General features: G+C 43.8%; 1 protein-coding gene across 1 annotated transcript in view; it reads right to left on the bottom strand.

Annotated features, from left to right (window-relative positions):
* The window catches only part of LOC139561611 (variable charge X-linked protein 1-like), a 37,136-nt gene extending 35,879 nt beyond the window's left edge, over positions 1 to 1,257 (bottom strand). The window contains exons 1-2 of the mRNA XM_071378832.1: positions 1,168 to 1,257; positions 959 to 1,126 (exon numbers count right to left, since the gene is read on the bottom strand). Of these exons, the coding sequence (XP_071234933.1) occupies positions 959 to 1,126; positions 1,168 to 1,257 (258 nt within the window). The remainder of the gene's footprint in view (positions 1 to 958; positions 1,127 to 1,167) is intronic.
* Positions 1,258 to 15,000: the final 13,743 nt, after the last annotated feature.

The raw sequence follows: 15,000 nt of genomic DNA, 5'->3' as shown, positions 1-15,000 counted from the left end.
ACTAGGGTGGGTCATCTAGGTGTTTGTATGTTTGTGTTGGCCTGATATGGTTCCCAATCAGAGACAGCTGTTTATCGTTGTCTCTGATTGGGGATCATATTTAGGTAGCCATTTTCCCCATTGTTAGTTGTGGGATCTTGTCTACAGTAAGTTGCCTGTGTGCACTCTTCGTACAGTTTCACATTTCGTTCCTTGTTCTTTATTGTTTTGTGAGTTTCTCTTTATTAAAATGATGGAACTCTATGCACGCTGCGCCTTGGTCTCATCATTACAACGAACGTGACAGAAGATCCCACCAACAAAGGACCAAGCAGCGTGCCCAGGAGGAGGAAGTATCCTGGACTTGGGAAGAGATCCTGGATGGGAAGGGATCCTGGACTTGGGAGGAAATCCTGGCAGGACAGGAACGCCTTCCTTGGCGGGAGTCGCCTAGGAGCATGAGAGAACAGCAACGATGTCGGGGAGGTAGGCCACAGAACCCCCAATAAAACATTTTTGGGCGGGGGGGCACATGGAGCAGTTGGCGAAGTTGAGGGGTTAGTCAGAGACTGTCGAGGAGTTATTGGACAAATTGGAGGAGAGTGAATGGAGGGGAGAGTTAGAGACCTTCGAGGAGTTTTTGATAAAATTGGAGGAGAGTAAGAGAGAGAGAGAGCTGTTGGTTTGGCGTAGTATGCATGGCATTCGCCCTGAGGAGCGTGTTAGCTGTCTGATGCCACCTGTGTCAGTTCCTCGTACTCAGCCTGAAACTTGTGTTAAAGTTCCGGAACAATTGATGCCGGCTATACACACCAGGTCTGCAGTGTACCTTCACATCCCAGTACGTCCTGTGCCAACTCCTCGCACTCTACCTCAAGTGCGTGTCATCAGCCCGGTGCCACCGATACCGGTCCCACGCATCAGGTCTCCAGTGCGCCTCCACAGTCCAGTACGTCCTGTGCCTCTTCCCCGCACTTGCCCTGAGGTGCGTGTCATCAGTCCGGTCCCACGTATCAGGCCTCCAGTGCGCCGAGCTTCCGGCGACAGTTCCCCGGTCCGGAGCTTCTGGCGACGGGCCACGGTCCGGAACCTCCTGAGACGGGCCACGGTCCGGAACCTCCTGAGACGGTCTACGGTCCGGAACCTCCTGAGACGGGCCACGGTCCGGAACCTCCTGAGATGGTCTACGGTCCGGTTCCTCCGGCGACGATCCACGGTCCGGAGCTTCCAGCGATGCGCCCCGCACTGGAGCCTCCCCCGACGCCCTACGTCATCCATCATAGATGCCCACCCGGACCCTCCCCTTTTGAGTCAGATTTTGCGGTCGGAGTCCGCACCTTTGGGGGGGGGGGGTACTGTCACGCCCTGACCATAGTAAGCTGTTTTTCTCTGTGTTGGTTGGGGCGTGAGAGTGACTAGGGTGGGTCATCTAGGTGTTTGTATTTCTATGTTGGCCTGATATGGTTCCCAATCAGAGACAGCTGTTTATCGTTGTCTCTATTAGGGGATCATATTTAGGTAGCCATTTTCCCCATTGTTAGTTGTGGGATCTTGTCTACAGTAAGTTGCCTCTGTGCACTCTTCGTACAGCTTCACGTTTCGTTCGTTGTTCTTTATTGTTTTTGTTTAGTGAGTGGTCTCATCATTACAACGAACGTGACATATCAGGAATTGTGAAAAACTGAGTTTAAATGTATTTGGCTAAGGTGTATGTAAACTTCCGACATCCTCACCATTACATCAGTGACCGTCAGTCATTATTACATCGGTACTACAACTACTATCATCATTACCACTACTACTACTACCATTACATCGGTACTACAACTACTATCATCATTACCACTACTACTACTACCATTACATCGGTACTACAACTACTATCATCATTACCACTACTACTACTACCATTACATCGGTACTACAACTACTATCATCATTACCACTACTACTACTACCATTACATCGGTACTACAACTACTATCATCATTACCACTACTACCACCACCACCATCATTAAACAGCTACCATCAACCCTACTACCCATGCCACTACTATTAGGAACAATAATCACAATAATAATAATAGTAATAACAATAATAATAAGTAAGTTACTGCTTACTATGCAGATGTTATTGTCCCTCAGGCTACAGCAGACAAATGTATTTACATATTTGTCTGCAAGAGGAGCCATTGCTCCTTCACTACATGAGTATTTTTTTGTTATTTTCCTCTGGGTTTAATAAGATTTCTGCGAATAATGAATATCTTGATGAGTATTTATCACAGTGGAGGAAAAAGTGCATCTCTGTCTCTACCTCCCCAGTCGTACAGTGACCACATACACGCTCCTCTTTGGGTAGCCATGTCTTTTTATGTCTGTCGGTTTCTATTGTCAATTGGTGGTCACTCAGTCTGTACTTGGTGAGGATCTGTCTCTGCTTCGTATCTCTGACAGAGTAGAGATAATCAGACAAGTGATATTCTCTGTTTAGGGTCAGATAACAATTTAGTCAGCTTTGGGATTTTGTTTTGTTTTTCCAGTGTTGTAAATATGAGTCTTTTGATTGGTTCATGATCTTTTTTTTTATTGGAATTCTTTCTTTTGAAGCAGTGCTGGTGTCAGCTTGGTTTGGTTACTCCAACACCAGCTGACTGAGAGGGCTTGTTTCTGGGCTCAGGTCTTGGGTTTGAAGTGCTTAAAATTAGAGACTTGAATATAGGTGAAACCTCTCTCTCTCTGTCTCTGTCTCTGTCTCTGTCTCTGTCTCTGGCTCTGGCTCTGGCTCTGGCTCTGGCTCTGGCTCTGGCTCTGGCTCTGGCTCTCGCTCTCGCTCTCGCTCTCTCTGTGTGTCTGTCTCTCACAAACACACACACCAGACACACACACGTATACGCACACACACACACACACACACCACAGACACACACACATAAACACACAGAAAGAGACGTGGACAGTGAACATAGCCCTTGGCTGACCTGCAGAGTTTCCTTCTTAACAGATGAGACATGTTGAAGTTTACATGAGACCTGGGACTCTCTGACTCTTCACTATGACCTACTGTCTCTCTATGAAGCTGTCATTAACACACACACACACACACACACACACACACACACACACACACACACACACACACACACACACACACACACACACACACACACACACACACACACACACACACACACACACACACACACACACACACACACTGCACAAACACTCTAACGTGGGACTAGACATCGGGTAAACAGTTGATATGATATCATGACCTAATTAAACAATGACAATTGGTTTTCCCTCCTCTTCTCCCTGCCCAACAACACACTCCACTTCAGTCTCCTATCAGCCATCACCCAAACAACATCAACAACAATAACAACAACAACAACATCAACAACAATAACAACATCAACAACAATAACAACAACTACAGCAGCAGGAACAACAACAACATCAATAACAACAACAACAACAACAGCAGCAGCAAGAACAACAACAACAACATCACCAACAATAACAACAACAACAACATCAACAACAACATCAACAACAACATCAACAACAACAACAACAACAGCAGCAGCAAGAACAACAACAACAACATCAATAACAACAACAACATCAACAACAACAACATCACCACCAATAACAACAACAACAACATCAACAACAACATCAACAACAACATCAACAACAACAACAATAACAACAACAATAATAACATCAACAACAATAACAACAACTACAGCAGCAGGAACAACAACAACATCAATAACAACAACAACAACAACAGCAGCAGCAAGAACAACAACAACAACATCAATAACAACAACAACAACAACAACATCACCAACAATAACAACAACAACAACATCAACAACAACATCAACAACAACATCAACAACAACAACAATAATAACATCAACAACAATAACAACAACAACAACTACAGCAGCAACAACAACAACATCAACAACAATAACAACAACAACAGCTACAACATCAACAACAATAATAACATCAACAACAATAACAACAACAACAACATCAACAACAACATCAACAACAACATCAACAACAACAACAATAACAACAACAATAATAACATCAACAACAATAACAACAACTACAGCAGCAGGAACAACAACAACATCAATAACAACAACAACAACAGCAGCAGCAAGAACAACAACAACAACATCAATAACAACAACAACAACAACAACAACATCACCAACAATAACAACAACAACAACATCAACAACAACATCAACAACAACAACAATAATAACATCAACAACAATAACAACAACAACAACTACAGCAGCAACAACAACAACATCAACAACAATAACAACAACAACAGCTACAACATCAACAACAATAATAACATCAACAACAATAACAACAACAACAACAACATCAACAACAACATCAACAACAATAACAACATCAACAACAAGAGTTATGAGGAGATCAGGGACTTCCCTCACTACAGCTGACTTTCTCTCTGTAAAACTCTCCTTGTGATATGCATGTGTTTGTGGTGTACGTGCACTTGTAAACAATCAAATGACTGAATGACGTAATATGACTGAACCTGACTAAAATACTTCATTCTCCAACCACAGTCGGACAGGATTCTTATCGGTCATCACCCCCCCCCAACCCCCCCCCCCCCAAAAAACAAACTTCCCAACCTTACTGTCATTTCAACCACAACCAAACAGCATTGTTTAACACCCACACAAACACAATGGTTTACACTAATGACCACTTCACCAGAAGGGGTTTAAGTGACTCAAGGGTCCAAAACCTAGTGTTGTTTTCTTAACTTAGGGCCAGAAGTCTGTTAGTCAGTCTTGGCAGCTCTCTCTCTCTCTCTCTCTCTCTCTCTCTCTCTCTTTCTCTCTGTCTCTCTCTATCTGTCCCTCTCTGTCTCTCTGTCTCTCTCTCTCTCTCTCTCTGTCTCTCTCTATCGCTCTCTCTCTGTCTCTCTCTATCTGTCCCTCTCTGTCTCTCTGTCTCTCTCTCTCTCTCTCTCTGTCTCTCTCTATCTGTCCCTCTCTGTCTCTCTCTGTCTCTCTCTCTCTGTCTCTCTCTATCTGTCCCTCTCTGTCTCTCTGTCTCAATTCAATTCAATTCAATTCAATTCAAGGGGCTTTATTGGCATGGGAAACATGTGTTAACATTGCCAAAGCAAGTGAGGTAGATATTATACAAAAGTGAAATAAACAATACAAATTAACAGTAAACATTACACATACAGAAGTTTCAAAACAATAAAGACATTACAAATGTTATATTATAAATATACAGTGTTGTAACAATGTACAAATGGATAAAGCACACAAGTTAAAATAAATAAGCATAAATATGGGTTGTATTTACAATGGTGTTTGTTCTTCACTGGTTGCCCTTTTCTTGTGGCAACAGGTCACAAATCTTGCTGCTGTGATGGCACACTGTGGAATTTCTCCCAGTAGATATGGGAGTTTATCAAAATTGGATTTGTTTTCAAATTCTTTGTGGATCTGTGTAATCTGAGGGAAATATGTCTCTCTAATATGGTCATACATTGGGCAGGAGGTTAGGAAGTGCAGCTCAGTTTCCACCTCATTTTGTGGGCAGTGTGCACATAGCCTGTCTTCTCTTGAGAGCCATGTCTGCCTACGGCGGCCTTTCTCAATAGCAAGGCTATGCTCACTGAGTCTGTACATAGTCAAAGCTTTCCTTAAGTTTGGGTCAGTCACAGTGGTCAGGTATTCTGCCACTGTGTACTCTCTGTTTAGGGCCAAATAGCATTCTAGTTTGCTCTGTTTTTTTGTTAATTCTTTCCAATGTGTCAAGTAATTATCTTTTTGTTTTCTCATGATTTGGTTGGGTCTAATTGTGCTGTTGTCCTGGGGCTCGTGGGGTGTGTTTGTGTTTGTGAACAGAGCCCTAGGACCAGCTTGCTTAGGGGACTCTTCTCCAAGTTCATCTCTCTGTAGGTGATGGCTTTGTTATGGAAGGTTTGGGAATCGCTTCCTTTTAGGTGGTTGTAGAATTTAACGGCTCTTTTCTGGATTTTGATAATTAGTGGGTATCGGCCTAATTCTGCTCTGCATGCATTATTTGGTGTTCTACGTTGTACACGGAGGATATTTTTGCAGAATTCTGCATGCAGAGTCTCAATTTGGTGTTTGTCCCATTTTGTGAAATCTTGGTTGGTGAGCGGACCCCAGACCTCACAACCATAAAGGGCAATGGGCTCTATGACTGATTCAAGTATTTTTATTGGTATGTTGAAATTTATGTTCCTTTTGATGGCATAGAATGCCCTTCTTGCCTTGTCTCTCAGGTCGTTCACAGCTCTGTGGAAGCTACCTGTGGTGCTGATGTTTAGGCCGAGGTATGTATAGTTTTTTGTGTGCTCTAGGGCAACGGTGTCTAGATGGAATTTGTGGTCCTGGCGACTGGACCTTTTTTGGAACACCATTATTTTGGTCTTACTGAGATTTACTGTCAGGGCCCAGGTCTGACAGAATCTGTGCAGAAGATCTAGGTGCTGCTGTAGGCCCTCCTTGGTTGGTGACAGAAGCACCAGATCATCAGCAAACAGTAGACATTTGACTTCGGATTCTAGTAGGGTGAGACCGGGTGCTGCAGACTGTTCTAGTGCCCGCGCCAATTCGTTGATATATATGTTGAAGAGGGTGGGGCTTAAGCTGCATCCCCGTCTCACCCCACGACCCTGTGTGTAGAAATGTGTATGTTTTTTGCCAATTTTAACCGCACACTTGTTGTTTGTGTACATGGATTTTATGATGTCGTATGTTTTACCCCCAACACCACTTTCCATCAATTTGTATAGCAGACCCTCATGCCAAATTGAGTCGAAGGCTTTTTTCTCGCTCTCGCTCTCGTTCTCGTTCTCTCTCTCTCTCGCTCTCTCTCTTTCTCTCGCTCTCTCTCTTTCTCTCTCTTTCTCTCTCTCTCTTTTTCTCTCTCTCTGTCTCTCTCTGTCTCTCTCTCTCTCTCTCTCTCTCTCTCTGTGTGGTTTCATTTTGAACGTATTTTCTGAAATAACAGGTTTCTTATTTTCTAGGTTCGGACAGTTTTATTGAACTGCATGGAATATTAATTTCTCCGCTAAACTCAGCAGTACAAGTCACACAAACGCTAATATACTGTAGAATGATTTAGCAGTCCGCTTTGCGCTCGTAAAATGTATTATTATTATTATTGATTACTAACAACGCTGTGGCCTGCTGCAGGTGCCAAAACACTCGTCCTCCTAAAAGCATTTCAGTGGGTTAGGAACAAAGGTTAAGAAAACAGTCTCTGAGATATTCCTGACCGATTTAGGAAACAGACTCTGGGATATTCCTGACCGATTTAGGAAACAGACTCTGGGATATTCCTGCCTGATTGAGGAAACAGTCTCTGGGATATTCCTGCCCGATTTAGGAAACAGTATCTGGGATATTCCTGCCCGATTTAGGAAACAGTCTCTGGGATATTCCTGCCCGATTTAGGAAACAGTATCTGGGATATTCCTGCCCGATTGAGGAAACAGTCTCTGGGATATTCCTGACCGATTGGGGAAACGGTCTCTGGGATATTCCTGCCCGATTGAGGAAACAGTCTCTGGGATATTCCTGACCGATTTAGGAAACAGTCTCTGGGATATTCCTGACCGATTGAGGAAACGGTCTCTGGGATATTCCTGCCCGATTGAGGAAACAGTCTCTGGGATATTCCTGACCGATTTAGGAAACAGTCTCTGGGATATTCCTGACCGATTGAGGAAACAGTCTCTGGGATATTCCTGACCGATTGAGGAAACAGTGTCTGGGATATTCCTGACCGATTGAGGAAACAGTGTCTGGGATATTCCTGCCCGATTTAGGAAACAGTCTCTGGGATATTCCTGACCGATTGAGGAAACAGTCTCTGGGATATTCCTGCCCGATTGAGGAAACAGTGTCTGGGATATTCCTGACCGATTGAGGAAACAGTGTCTGGGATATTCCTGCCCGATTTAGGAAACATTCTCTGGGATATTCCTGACCGATTGAGGAAACAGTCTCTGAGATATTCCTGACCGATTTAGGAAACAGACTCTGGGATATTCCTGCCCGATTGAGGAAACAGTCTCTGGGATATTCCTGCCCGATTTAGGAAACAGTGTCTGGGATATTCCTGCCCGATTTAGGAAACAGTCTCTGGGATATTCCTGCCCGATTGAGGAAACAGCCTCTGGGATATTCCTGCCCGATTGAGGAAACAGCCTCTAGGATATTCCTGTCCGATTTAGGAAACAGCCTCTGGGATATTCCTGCCCGATTGAGGAAACAGTGTCTGGGATATTCCTGCCCGATTTAGGAAACAGTCTCTGGGATATTCCTGCCCGATTGAGGAAACAGCCTCTGGGATATTCCTGCCCGATTGAGGAAACAGCCTCTAGGATATTCCTGTCCGATTTAGGAAACAGCCTCTGGGATATTCCTGCCCGATTGAGGAAACAGTGTCTGTGATATTCCTGACCGATTGAGGAAACAGTCTCTGAGATATTCCTGACCGATTTAGGAAACAGACTCTGGGATATTCCTGCCCGATTGAGGAAACAGTCTCTGGGATATTCCTGCCCGATTTAGGAAACAGTGTCTGGGATATTCCTGCCCGATTTAGGAAACAGTCTCTGGGATATTCCTGCCCGATTGAGGAAACAGCCTCTGGGATATTCCTGCCCGATTGAGGAAACAGCCTCTAGGATATTCCTGTCCGATTTAGGAAACAGCCTCTGGGATATTCCTGCCCGATTGAGGAAACAGTGTCTGTGATATTCCTGACCGATTGAGGAAACAGTCTCTGGGATATTCCTGCCCGATTGAGGAAACAGTCTCTAGAATATTCCTGCCCGATTGAGGAAACGGTCTCTGGGATATTCCTGCCCGATTTAGGAAACAGACTCTGGGATATTCCTGCCCGATTTAGGAAACAGTCTCTGGGATATTCCTGACCGATTTAGGAAACAGTGTCTGGGATATTCCTGACCGATTTAGGAAACAGTGTCTGGGATATTCCTGCCCGATTGAGGAAACAGCCTCTGGGATATTCCTGCCCGATTGAGGAAACAGTCTCTGGGATATTCCTGACCCGTTCCTCTAGCCTATATCTCCCCAACCTTCCTTCTCCGCCCATCTTTCCCCATTCTCCCTGTTCGTTCTTCCCTCTCTACCCCGGCCTCTTCCCTCAGTTTCAACCTTATCCCGACATTCCCGGTTCCACAGCTGCCGTTTCCTCCTCTTCATGGTCCTCTTTGATCGAAGCCACGCTTCCCGATTCCGACCACAGTCCTTGCTTTTTCCCAATCAGCAACGTTCCTCCAAACAGCCCACATCCAAACAGTGGTTTTCCCAAAAATAGCCTCGGAAAAATAACGAAAGGCTCTCTCTGCATCCCAAATGGCAAAATATTCCTTTTAATATCTCTGGTAAAACGTAGGGCACTATACAGGGGACAGAATGCCATTTGGGAGCACCCTCTGAATCCCAGCGACCCGGGGATAGTCCGTCGTTAACGGCCCTTAGAGACGGCCCTTAGAGACGGCCCTTAGAGACGGCCCTTAGAGTTCCCTCCATCAACACAGCATTCCTGACGAGAAATAACGGGGAACACAGTGTGTCATTCCCGAAGGAGTCCGGAGGTCGGGAGGAAGTTTTGGGTTGTGGGTGTCGGTTGGGAAGGTCGGTCAGTTAGGTCGGGTTGGTTGGTCAATGAGTCACAGTGTAAATTAGAGGCTTGGAATGTTACAGACACGTACGCAAACACACAGCTACTCTGAACATATCGTTTACAAAGGTGCCGATTCCTTCACACTTACAGAAGTTTTAAGCCTATATGGATAAGGCTAAATTTAAATGTTTCTTACAGAAGAAATATGCAATGCATTAAAAGCATAGTAGCAACAAGAACAGTTTGGAGATTACGAAAAAAAAGTTTTAGACCAAAGGTGAGGACACAATAGTTCACCGGACACAAGACTGAATCCAAACATTACACTGTTGATTTGATGTGCATTTTACATTTACTGTACTTTTCACAGCATTTGTTAATAACGAAATCTGAGAAATGTCTGGATACAGTAACATGATAAGAGTATTCCTGGGAAATGTGGGGTAGCTGCAGGAGTATGTAGGTGTATGTATGTAAAGATGTATGTAAAGATATATGTAGGTGTGGATGTAGGAAGGTGTAGGTGTATGTAGGTGTATGTAGGTAAAGGTGTATGTAGGTGTATGTAGGTGTATGTAGGTGTATGTAGGTGTATGTAGGTGCATGTAGGTGTATGTAGGTGTATGTAGGTAAAGGTGTATGTAGGTGTATGTAGGTGTATGTAGGTGTATGTAGGTGCATATAGGTGTATGTAGGTGCATGTAGGTGTATGTAGGTGTATGTAGGTGCATGTAGGTGTATGTAGGTGTAGGTGTATGTAGGTGTATGTAGGTAAAGGTGTATGTAGGTGTACATAGGTGTAGGTGTATGTAGGTGTATGTAGGTGTATGTAGGTGTATGTAGGTGTATGTAGGTGTATGTAGGTGTAGGTGTATGTAGGTGTATGTAGGTGTGGGTGTATGTAGGTGTATGTAGGTGTATGTAGGTGTATGTAGGTGTATGTAGGTGCAGGTGTATGTAGGTGTATGTAGGTGCATGTAGGTGCATGTAGGTGTAGGTAGGTGTATGTGTATGTAGGTGTATGTAGGTGTATGTAGGTGTAGGTGTATGTAGGTGCATGTAGGTGCATGTAGGTGTATGTAGGTGTAGGTGCATGTAGATGTAGGTGTATGTAGGTGCATGTAGGTGTATGTAGGTGTAGGTGCATGTAGGTGTAGGTATATGTAGGTGTAGGTGTATGTAGGTGTATGTAGGTGTATGTAGGTGTATGTAGGTGCATGTAGATGTATGTAGGTGTAGGTGCATGTAGGTGTATGTAGGTGTATGTAGGTGTATGTAGGTGTATGTGTGTATGTAGGTGTATGTAGGTGTATGTGTGTATGTAGGTGTATGTAGGTGTATGTAGGTGTATGTAGGTGTATGTAGGTGTAGGTGTATGAAGGTGTATGTAGGTGTATGTAGGTGTAGGTGTATGAAGGTGTATGTAGGTGTGGGTGTATGTAGGTGTATGTAGGTGTATGTAGGTGTATGTAGGTGTATGTAGGTGTATGTAGGTGTATGTAGGTGTAGGTGTATGAAGGTGTATGTAGGTGTATGTAGGTGTATGTAGGTGTAGGTGTATGAAGGTGTATGTAGGTGTGGGTGTATGTAGGTGTATGTAGGTGTATGTAGGTGTATGTGTATGTAGGTGTATGTAGGTGTGGGAGTATGTAGGTGTATGTAGGTGTATGTAGGTGTATGAAGGTGTAGGTGTATGTAGGTGTAGGTGTATATAGGTGTGGGTGTATGTAGGTGTAGGTGTATGTAGGTGTGGGTGTATGTAGGTGTATGTAGGTGTAGGTGTATGTAGGTGTATGTAGGTGCAGGTGTATGTAGGTGTATGTAGGTGTATGTAGGTGTATGTAGGTGCAGGTGTATGTAGGTGTATGTAGGTGTATGTAGGTGTAGGTGTATGTAGGTGTATGTAGGTGTATGTAGGTGCATGTAGGTGCATGTAGGTGTATGTAGGTGTAGGTGTATGTAGGTGCAGGTGTATGTAGGTGTATGTAGGTGTATGTAGGTGTATGTAGGTGTGGGTGTATGTAGGTGTATGTAGGTGTATGTAGGTGTATGTAGGTGTATGTAGGTGTATGTAGGTGTATGTAGGTGTATGTAGGTGTACGTAGGTGTACGTAGGTGCATGTAGGTGTAGGTGTATGAAGGTGTATGTTTTTCAGTGCGCTGGACCTTTAAGTAGTGGTTGAGTTACATCTACTCCCCAAGACACACAAACATCCTGGTGTAAAATAACTAGCTGCTTAAGGATATATAATATGACAGGATATCATTAAGGTTGTTGATCCTAACATTCCAGACAGAGGTTAGTGTTAACGGTCTCTGACACACCCACCATAGTGACCATGTCAATAAGTGCAACTCTAAAGTCTTACATTCCAGCCGGGGGTTAGGGTTAGGTCTGCATCTGATCTGGTCTTGTTGACCAACCGCTCACCAATCCTCTGTGTTTTTAAAAAGCTTGTTACTGAGATGTGATGTATGATGTGGTTTTAGCCTCTGCACTGAAAACACAAACTCATAAAACAAGAAAGGGAGACAGAAAGGGAGAGAGACAGAGAGAGAGAGAGAAAGAGAGAGAGAGCCACATATTTATTTTGTACTTTAACTATTTGCACATCATTACAACACTGTATATAGACATAATATGACATTTGAAATGTCTTTATTCTTTTGTATCTACTGTGAGTGCAATCTTTACTGTTCATTTTTAATTGTTTATTTCACTTTTGTTTATCCAATTAACATGCTTTGGCAAGTAAACATGTGTTTCCCATGCCAATAAAGCCCCTTGAATTGAATTGAGATACAGAGAGAGAGAGAGAGAGGGAGATATATACACTACCGTTCAAAGGTTTGGGGTCACTTAAAAATGTCCTTGTTTTTTAAAGTAAAGCAATTTTTTGGTCCATTAAATTAACATCAAATTGATCAGAAATACAATGTAGACATTGTTAATGTTATAAAAAACTATTGTAGCTGGAAACGGCAGATGTTTGTTTATGGAATATCTACATAGGCGTACAGAGGCCCATTATCAGCAACCATCACTCCTGTGTTCCAACGGCACGTTGTGTTAGCTAATCCAAGGTGATTATTTTAAAAAGCTAATTGATCATTAGAAAACCCTTTTGCAATCATGTTAGCACAGCTGAAAACTGTTGTTCTGATTAAAGAAGTAATACAACTGGCTTTTAGACTAGTTGAGTATCTGGAGCATCAGCATTTGTGGGTTCGATTACAGGCTCAAAATGGCCAGAAACAAAGAACTTTCTCCTGAAACTTTCTTCTTCTGCGAAATGAAGGCTATTCCGTGCAAGAAACTGAAAAGAAACTGAAGATCTCGTACAACGTTGTGTACTACTCCCTGCACAGAACAGCGCAAACTGGCTCTAACCAGAATATAAAGAGGAGTGGGAGGCCCCGGTGCACAACTGAGCAAGAGGACAAGTACATTAGTGTGTCTAGTTTGAGAAACAGACGCCTCACATGTCCTCAACTGGCAGCTTCATTAAATAGTACCCGCAAAACACCAGTCTCAACGTCAACAGTGAAGAGGCGACTCCGGGATGCTGGCCTTCTAGGCAGAGTTGCAAAGAAAAAGCCATATCTCAGACTGGCCAATAAAAATATAAGATTAAGATGAGCAAAAGAACAGAGACACTGGACAGAGGAAAATTGGAAAAAAGTGTTATGACAGACGAGTCTAAGTTTGAGGTGTTCGGATCATAAAGAAGAACATTTGTGAAACGCGGAAAAAATGAAAAGATGCTGGAGGAGTGCTTGACGCCATCTGTTAAGCATGGTGGAGGCAATGTGATGGTCTGGTGGTGCTTTGTGGGAGATTTGTACAGGGTAAAAGGGATCTTGAAGAAGGAAGGCTATCACTCCATTTTGCAACGCCTTGCCCTGTGGATGGCACTTAATTGGAGCCAATTTCCTCCTACAACAGGACAATGACCCAATGCACATCTCCAAACTAAACAAGAACTATTTAAGGAAGAAGTAGTCAGCTGGTATTCTGTCTATAATGGAGTGGCCAGCACAGTCACCGGATCTCAACCCTATTGAGCTGTTGTGGGAGCAGCTTGACTGTATGGTACGTCAGAAGTGCCCATCAAGCCAATCCAACTTGTGGGAGGTGCTTCAGGAAGCATGGGGTGAAATCTCTTCAGATTACCTCAACCAATTGACAACTAGAACGCCAAAGGTCTGCAAGGATGTAATGGAGGATTCTATGACAAAAGCAAAGTTTGAAGGACACAATTATTATTTCAATAAAAAATAATTATTTATGACCTTGTCAACTTCTTGACTATGTTTCCTTTTCATTTTGTAAACTAAGTGACCCCAAACTTTTGAACGGTAGTGTATATATTTATTCATCAAATTTATATAAAGTTTCTTACATTCTTCTCTGCAGATCCTCTCAAGCTCAGGTTGGATGGGGAGTGTCGCTATTTTCAGGTCTCTCCAGATGTTCGATCAGGTTCAAGTCCGGGCTCTGGCTGGGCCACTCAAGGTTAGGCGTAGACTTGTCCCGAAGTCACTCCTGTGTTGTCTTGGCTGTGTGCTTAGGTTCGGTGACCTGTTGGATGGTGAACCTTCACCCCAGTCTGAGGTCCTGAGCTCTCTGGAGCAGGTTTTCATCAAGGATCTCTCTGTACTTTGCTCCGTTCATCTTTCCCTCGATCCTAACTAGTTTCCCAGTCCCTGCCGCTGAAAAACATCCCCATAGCATGATGCTGCCACCACCATGCTTCACCGTAGGGATGGTGCCAGGTTTCCTCCAGATGTGACGCTTGACATTCAGGCCAAAGAGTTCAGTCTTGGTTTCATCAGACCAGAAAATCTTGTTTCTCCTGGTCTGAGAGTCCTTTACTTGCCTTTTGGCAAACTCCAAGCAGGCTGTCATGTGCCTTTTACTGAGGAGTGGCTCCCATCTAGCCAATATACCATAAAGGCTTGATTGGTGGAGTGCTGCAGGGATGGTTGTACTTCTGGAAGGTTCTCCCATCTCCACACAGGAACTCTGGAGCTCTGTCAGAGTGACCATCGTGTTCTTTGGTCACCTCCCTGACCAAGGCCCTTCTCCCCTGATTTCTCAGTTTGGCCAGGGGGCCAGCTCTAGGAAGAGTCTTGGAGGTTCCAAACGTATTCCATTTAAGAATGATGGAGGCCACTGTGTTCTTGGGTACCTTCAAATCTGCAGAAATGTTTTGGTATCCTTACCCAGATCTGTGCCTCGACACGATCCTGTCTCGGAGCTCCATGGACAATTCCTTCAACCTCAT

Source organism: Salvelinus alpinus, chromosome 31 (assembly GCF_045679555.1).
Source record: "Salvelinus alpinus chromosome 31, SLU_Salpinus.1, whole genome shotgun sequence".
Taxonomy (NCBI): Eukaryota; Metazoa; Chordata; class Actinopteri; order Salmoniformes; family Salmonidae; genus Salvelinus; species Salvelinus alpinus.
This window is presented reverse-complemented; position numbering and strand designations above follow the sequence as displayed.